Here is a 9,026-nt window from a genome sequence, read left to right as displayed (position 1 = left end):
ATGATTTGACCGAGGATCATAAAAACTTCCCTGATGTGTTGTACTGGACCCGTCGATGAGCAATACATAGTTTTCCGATTAAAGTCAACAGTGTTCCCCAAACAAACTCGAGAATAATTGAACTTAAAAAAAACACTTCGTTTTTAGGTTGTATTTGATCAGTAAATGAGCCCCATGGCTTTAGGAAATCATTAGATTAGGGTGAACTGCATTTATACCCTTGACAAAGCGGCGCTCAATAAAACTTGAATGTGATCCGGCCCCAATTTCACGAAGCTACTAACGTCCCTTATAACAGGATTAAGCTACGCTCACTACTTTTGTATTTATTACTCTGTTCCCAATTCACGTGCTATGCCTATTCGATATGTCGTCGGTAATCAGGGCTGAAATTCGTGGCAGTGACAGCCAGGAGTTATGTAGTTACCTTACTTGTAGTCCTACTAACTTAGCATGGGTTCATACGATTTGCTTGGCTTCTTCCTTTGGTTTAGCTCCCGCTTTTGTACGATTTTCTACGAGAATAATGTTGAATATTAAAGATAATACACTATAACGTATGACTAGCGGACGATTGCTGACGCTGCCTTCTGAGTTCATGAAACCCCTCCGACCCATCTGCCAAGACAGTTAAAATGTCAGTTGAGTGGATCTGGCAAATGCGAACACAGGAAGTAAAAATCCTGACCAACCAATTTCTCGGAGTAGAACATTTCGGAAAAGTACACGGCTCTTCATAAATATTTTACTTAAATAGCGGTTAATATTCATACGAAGATCATATTTTCAGTAAGTTTTATGCATATTGAAGGTTACAGAGGCTACGGTTTTATTTCTTATAGTTATTTCAAAGGGGAAAATGAGCATATACGGAATTGATAATGGACTTGGTCATTTTAGATTTGATCAAGTACACGGACTTCCAACATTCTGTGCATATCCTCATTGTTTTTATTACGGGTGTTTAAATGCATTATTTTAAATATATGATTATTCTGGAAAACTCGTTATTAAAATAAGCGGAACTGTTTCAAACAATTTGACCATTCTTTTCAAAAGAATGTATATATTGAATGAACATGATATTGATGCAGTTTAGATGTTAGAAGCCATCTTTCTGTATCAAATATTATATTTTAACATTTCTCTCTCATTTTATTGTATATTCTTAGAGAAAGCATAATGTATTACTATCACTATTAACCTGAAAAATAGATGCTTCAGCCAGCCAGTAAATTGTATTTGATTTATAGCTTGAGCATAGATGCTTCAGCCAACCAGTAAAATGTATTTGATTTATAGCTTGAGCATAGATGCTTCAGCCAACCAGTAAAATGTATTTGATATATAGCTTGAGCATAGATGCTTCAGCCAACCAGTAAAATGTATTTGATTTATAGCTTGAACATAGATGCTTCAGCCAACCAGTAAAATGTATTTGATTTATAGCTTGAGCATAGATGCTTCAGCCAACCAGTAAAATGCATTTGATTTAAAGCTTGAGCATAGATGCTTCAGCAAACCAGTAAAAGGTATTTGATTTATAGCTTGAGCATAGATGCTTCAGCCAACCAGTAAAATGTATTTGATTTATAGATTGAACATAGATGTTTCATCAATAGTGTTTCAGCTCATTATCGATCGATAGCTTAAGAATTTAAGATTAAACTTTATTTGATGTTACCATTGTATATGTTAAACATAAGGAAACGACTATCCATCCCCTCTTAAATGAATTAAACCAAAGCCTTTGAGGTAAATGATTTTTTTTTAAAATACTTGAATTAATTTTTTAAAAATTATATAAATGCTTTTTAAGTTATGCTCCAGTTCTAAAATATGAGAAGGAAAAACCATTACGATTACAGTGTATTTATTGTAATCACGTCCCATAACTTAGGTTGTAGCACCTTTGAATATTTGCATCTGGCTGTTCTCCATCCCTCTTCCTTATGTTCCTTTCGTAAGAACATTTGTATATATTGCCACATTTGCAGACTTTCATTGCCAAACAAACACTTTTCGCTCCGATAAGACAAAATTATTGTCTGTGGAAGAGATGGAAGAACACTTAAATACTTCAAAGCATAATTGTTGGTGACTCATGTAAATTCCGTTACGTTGAGTGATAAGTATACTATAACCACGGACCGCATATTATCTAACAATGTATTTAACGTACATTAAGGTTAACTGTTAAGAAATAACGAGAAATTGTAAGTTAGAAAAGTTGTCCTCTTTTTTAATATCATCTAATAGGACTACTAACGATACTGCAATGCACTGTTGACAACCATCAGTAAGATACTTAACGTTTTATAGACCTCTTTTTGTATATCCAAGTGGACACTCAATGCATAACAAACAATGGTATGTGTTACACGCATCTATCAATTCTGAATCTTCAATGGCGTACTTCACTTTTGAACTGTAGACGAACGTGATTGAAAAAAAAACACTTTTATCGATATAAGAATGACATAAGTTTTCCAACTTACATATTGTCAGTTTAGTGCAAGAACTCAATATCTGCTTCTATTTCTGCATGCAGTTATTGAGTTATTGCGCTAAGGTGACGATATTTTCTACGTATTTTTAATGATTATCTGCAATAACCTTGCGCGTTTATATATCAAGGTATTTAAAGATGCACTCTTACTCCCAAATAACACTTAAGACAATTAATAATATTGTTTTAGTATTAAAAAAAAGATGAATAAATGTCGAAAACAATGGTTCTGATGAAGGATACCGAGTTTAATTTGAGCGAAATGAGCATAAAACACGGTATTTCTACCTTATGAGACTATAGTAGACCTCAATAAATATTTTAGCATTCACCAATCATTTAATGTTTTTGCGCTTTCTGCTATTAAATACATGATTAGAATCTTGTTATCAGTAATAAATATTTTCCATAAATGCATTATTTAGTAAGTAGTTTAAGGTTTATCAGTGAAAATGTATGTTTGTTATTCATGTGTATGTAATGATTTTGAATAAGAGTGTTACTTTTAAGGGACAAAATACTGTTGTTCAAATAGACCAGTTCTTGACACAATCCACATGTTTATAAAGTTCGAACGTTTAAAGTGTAACAGACTGAGGACACTAGACAATATATGAGCTAGTTAATTTACGTGTTTATACTACTAAGTTTGTTGGTGATTGCTCCACGCTCGTTGTGAAAAACTTGAACAACAATTGATTGCAAAAACAACTAAATACGTGCATTTTCTCTTTTTTAAAAGTCGACAAAAGCATTTAACTCCCTTCAAAATTAAAACATTTCACTTAAACGCAATGAAATGTTTTTTTCAGCACATTCATTTTCAGTTATTTAACCACTCTTTTCAACAGCTACTGTGTACGCAAATATCCAAGGTCAGCCTAGTATATCAACTTTTTTTTTTGTTTGCCAAATTTATAAATTCTTCAATGATTATTTGTTTCTATTTCTTTTACTATTTAGGCGAGTACAATCGTCTCTGTACATTTTTAATATCGTGTCTACATGTTTATTATATTGAATTAGAATTGGAAGAACTGGTCGACATATCTGTCAGTTCTTTAATTTTACCGAAAAAAATAATGCATATATTTTCTACATTAAAATAACATAATGCATACATGTAAAGGGAAGTGGTCTAAAATATATAACGGCGCTAAATTTTGACTAAACAGATTGATTAAACATAAACAAAATAAAAACATAGAAAGTTGACTTTCTGCTTTATCAGAAAACTGGTCACGTGATTACATTAAAAACAGGTATCACATATCTTGTTAAAATTGTGAAAGCATTGTAATGTGCTCTTAAAGCTGCACTCTCACAGGTTTTGACAACTTTTTTATTTTTTGTCTTGGAACGAGCCAATTTTTGCAAAAACCCATGGAAACCAGTTATATAAGACTGCTGCCAAAAATTAAATCGCAGATTTTTATATTTAAGTTCAAAACCTAATGTTTTATGCATTTTTCCTTGTCAGCAATCTTATATAATTGGTTTGCAGATATTTGCTTAAAAATTTGCTCTTTCCAAGACAAAATATTAAAAAGCTATTAGAGTGCAGCTTTAATGATAAGATTAACCACAATTAATAATATAGTTTAATATCCCCAAAAGGATGAATAAATGTCGAAAACAATGGTTCTTATGAAGGAAACCGGATTAAATTTGAAAGAAATGAGCTTAAAACACGGTATTTCTACCTTATGATACTATAGTTGATCACAGTATTTTTTTAAGAATTCACCAATCATTTAATATATTTGCGTTTTAATACACGGTTACAATCTTGTTATCAGTAATTAATATTTACCATAATTGCATTATTTAGTAAGCAGTTAAAGGTTTATCAATCAAAATTAATGTTTGTTAATCATGTGTATGTATTGATTTTGAATAAGAGTGTCCCTTTAAGATAATACGATACTTAACGAGGACATTAAATGCATTTTATAAAAACGACACTTTAGTACAATTGATCACATTCCGATTCATCGGCAAATACTTATACAGAAAAAATATGGCGACATTTCTTATCGGTTTCGGGGTGCTTGTCGGATTACTGATAGTATTTTCGGGTAAATATATAGGGCCTATGTTATCATTTGTCATATAACATTGTATGGTTGAACATCTTTTATGATCATGCTTATCTTTTATTCGGAACTGCTCTGCCATTTTTATCGAAAACAACCTCGGATGTATATGAACGGTTTACAATGTCAGTTTTCGACTCCGAAAGTCCGCTGCAAGTAGATCGCGTAGTAATTTATTTTAGCAGTTACATTTAATGACTCCACTCTTTGGAATAATAATTATGATTGCAATACTACCATTGACTGGCAATCAATGTAAGCGTACATCAACAAATACAAGGTATAACACTTCATTTAATTCCTGATATAATTCAAAAGTTTACGAACTAATTCTACTGATGTCCCGGCATTCATCCGAGGTTGTTTTCGATGTAAATGGCCGTGGAGCCCTGAAAGACTTATCAATTAAACGAAAATTCACTGATTAAAAAGTTTATAATATTAACGAATACTTTTACATGTGTCTATTTTATTTGTATTGCTTAAAACAGCATTCTCTATTCTGGAGTATATATTTTGTTATATTTTCATATAAAAAAATAACAGCAGGTTGAATAAGTCCTCATTAAATCTTCTAATTACCGTACTATCTGATAGCAAAAACAGTAAGCAAAATGATAAGTTCCTACAACCCCAAACAGTAACAGTATTCCAATCCCAGATATTCGGGGTGTTCTACCGAAAGTCAGTTAATTTCGTTTCCACAAAAAACCTACGCGAGGGTTTCGATGAACCTATCTTACACAAGTGGCCATGGAAGATTCTTAAAATCTCGAAATCACTAAGTCCTCAAGGGTATTATCGATTTGTTTAGGTCTACACATATCTGCGTGATGGATGTCTGCACATACACAACACAGAGTTAAATCTATATAACAAATACTAAATGGTCGTGAAGTGAATCATTTACTCAACTGATTAAAGGAAATTGTATTATCCCTCAATAACTTAAATGTTATGTATTGTTTTTTTTCAGTAAACGAGGTGTTTGGTGTCAAATGTTACCATTGCAACACGCAAGTTAATAAAACGTGCAACGATCCCTTTAAAAAGGACAGCTTTGAAGGAAAAGAATGTCCCAAAGGATGCATGACACAATCCGGAAATGACCCCGACGGATACTTCGGTAGCTCTCTGAATTCACTTTATTAAAATAATTAACTAATTATACAATTATTAAAGTCTTTAATTATGACTTAGAAATATGACGTCATAGATGTTTGTCGTTTCCTTTTAAGGGCGGTGTTTTTTTTATCCATATGGTTTAAATTGTCTGTATTGTAAATGGTACCTTTAAGAATTTGGTAAAACATATTGGATATGCATCCAAATACACATACTATTGATGTTTACAATAAGACCATTTCAACTATCGCGGTCCAATTTTAATCAAAGAATTCCACCCCATTTCACACATAAACGCACGCACGCACCACGAACGAACAGAAGCACGCACACACACACGCACGCACCCAAACACGCACGCACGTACACGCCGGCACACACACATAAATATTGAGGCTGATTTTAAACGAAACTTTTTTGTCGTATCGGCGCCTTATGTTTGTTGTTCTGGAGGGTTTGCGGGACATTTTCCACTCCACTATTTATGCTATATTGTTACATTTTTATACACCACTTCGAACACAAAAATAAAATCGTCATTTATTTCAGTGGTCAATAGAGGATGTTCGGACATGTATGGGACAACATGTGTCGATAGACCACTTCACACACTAGCGCATACGTGCTATTGTAGTACGTCTCTCTGCAACTCCGATGAACACGAACCCCGATCATCGGCGGCTGGTGTCGCCAACGTCATTGTGGTTCTGCGCGTGTTGAAATGGCTTTATCTTCATGACGTCATGTTCGATATTGTATAACAACGGCCGGAGTGTCAGGCACCAAGCTCCTTGATCATGTTATACATATTATCTTTTTATTTACATATGAGTGAATTGATACTGAATAAGAAAGTTCCATGAAGAACATTGTGTTTTTTTATGTTTTTAATGATGATATTGCTATATAAATATAATATAAACCTATCCTATCAAATTGTTTCTGTAACTTCCGTAAGTCTACTTAAATGCATGCCAAACACCCGTTTGTTCCGTTTAAAGAGAAGTACCGAGGCCATCTCGTTGCCTTAACTTACCACCTCGTACCCATAACTTTGTACTATTTAGGTCGAAGATACTACACACTTGTTCGCGAAAACGGACGGAAGGACCGAAATACGTAAAAACGATTTAAGCGGAAACCAATTGCTTCATGAATGGTATCTCGGGTATAAATATATATATCAAACAGCTTGTCTGTTTTGTGTGATCATCCCAGCAATAAATAATAATAATGATTGAACAAGATAAGGGCATGCAGCTGATTCATTGGCCATTAGTTTAAGAATGTATCGAGTTCTATCGAGTATGGAGACGAGCGATGGAGCAGATTATATAATATTGGGAAACTAGCTTATGGATTATTCTATTGTCTCTGAGCAAACATCGATTCCAACATTCATATTTTGGATAAGATCTTACATTCAAGATCAACAGTTTTTTTTTCATTATTCATTTTATCAGAACTCAAAGATGATGACGATGAATATCTTTCAAAACGTGAAAGAAGAAATAAAGTCGTTTTTACAATGAGCCTCGTAACACTTATCGCTTTTGAGTATATTTCACTTAACAATATTTATAGAAGATATGATATCTTACACAAAAGGAAATACAAGAATACTTGATATCAATTACCATCGCCCTTTCCCGTTTGAAAATTTAATAAACACTCATTAGTACAAAGGCTAAATAAATTTCAAAGTAAGAAGCTTTTCTTTTTTAAATTAAATAAATGCATCTGAACAAGTATATTTTTCATCCATATGTTTATGATATTGACATTAAAACCCGTTGAACAGTGTTTAAAAAGATGCGTTCATTAATTGACTATGTCTTATAACTGCAGTAGGTACAGGTGCTTTTATGTTTGTTAGCCGGAAGAATCTACAAAACTACATCATATCAGATGTATGTTTTTCCATGTTCTTGTAACACATTGATCCTATGTGATATATAAGGTTAGTAACAAGGAAAAACAGACTAATATAAAACAATATTTAACCTATAAAGACAAGCGTGGAAGTTTTCGTCATAAACATTTCATGTGCCCTTTTTGGGCTATTCGAATTATGTATATGTTACATGAGTAGCAACACTTTCAAAGTATGCAGTATGCAGTACGTGATTATACCAAGGATAATTTGTGATGGTCTAGAGGTTTTGAACACTAGCGCTGCGGGTAGTCACCTGGGGAGAAATTAATCTGAGAATTCGAGTCACTTTTTCCCGTTCTTTTTTAACAGATATCAACAAACGACACCTGTCTTTGTTTAATGGATAGTTAAATCCATTCCGTACTTATTATCTCCCATCATTTTTTGAACACACAAATCAGAGATTAGTGCCCTTATATACCAAAAATAATGTTCCAGAACGTACTTCAAAATTCCGCAAGAACTTTCCCACAAATTCTTCAAGACTCTCGTTTATTCGATTTTTTAAATATTTCATTTCATGAAATAAATAGACAGTTCTAGAGCATTCGAAACAAAGTATACTTAATGCATTCTGTTCATTGTATATAGAATAATAGTTTACTTAAATGAATCTAGGTCACCTAACAATGGAACAAGCCAGCTAAACAATGAAGTTATAAATTTGAAATTCATATAGCTTGGTTTAATAATGCATGAGGACATTTTAAGATAGGTGCAGTATTAACGGTGTGAGGATGGTATTAAAAAACACATCAGGTTTTTCCAATGTTAATAAAACTAAAATTGTACTTACACATAGCCGGAACATGGATTAAAGTAATTTTAACTAAAAGCTAACAAACTTGAGCTTAATAGTTGAAATATTGTATACTGAGAAATAGACAGATACATATAAATAGTGTCCGAGATTTTTACACTAGTCAATCGGCAAGTGTACACATACATGTAACATTTAAGGAGATAATTATGCCTAGAACATAATGTTACAATAAATTCATGGTTTGATACTGCTGCAAGTACAAATAAGTACGTTCTATTAGCACATCTATATCACCGTTTGTACTTGTAACAAAAAATAATTTAAGCGTTTTTAAAGAAACAAAACATTTTAAGATAACATGCAATGTTTTACACTTATAGCGGAAGGAGGAGGGAAGCGTCAGGTTAATGGAGGACAAGGAGGAGGAGGAGAATGAAAACATCAGGATTTTTAGAAAAAGGTAAGACATCTTGAAATCATACTAAGCGATGAATGTAAACATATGGCGTATGCTCTTTTTCTTTATGATAATATTATATATCAATATATAAAAGATCACTGTAGAGTGTGTGCCCCAAAGAACCAACCCCTTAGAAA

General features: G+C 32.9%; 1 protein-coding gene across 1 annotated transcript; it reads left to right on the top strand.

Moving 5' to 3' along the window:
- Window positions 1–4,479: 4,479 nt before the first annotated feature.
- On the top strand, window positions 4,480–6,656 carry LOC128206971 (uncharacterized). Its single transcript, XM_052909733.1, has 3 exons — window positions 4,480–4,587; window positions 5,582–5,731; window positions 6,280–6,656. The coding sequence occupies exons 1-3, from the start codon at window positions 4,530–4,532 to the stop codon at window positions 6,489–6,491; spliced, it is 420 nt and encodes a 139-aa protein (XP_052765693.1). The 5' UTR covers window positions 4,480–4,529; the 3' UTR covers window positions 6,492–6,656.
- The last annotated feature ends 2,370 nt before the right edge of the window (window positions 6,657–9,026 follow it).

Source organism: Mya arenaria, chromosome 10, assembly GCF_026914265.1.
Source record: "Mya arenaria isolate MELC-2E11 chromosome 10, ASM2691426v1".
Classification (NCBI taxonomy): domain Eukaryota; kingdom Metazoa; phylum Mollusca; class Bivalvia; order Myida; family Myidae; genus Mya; species Mya arenaria.
This window is presented reverse-complemented; position numbering and strand designations above follow the sequence as displayed.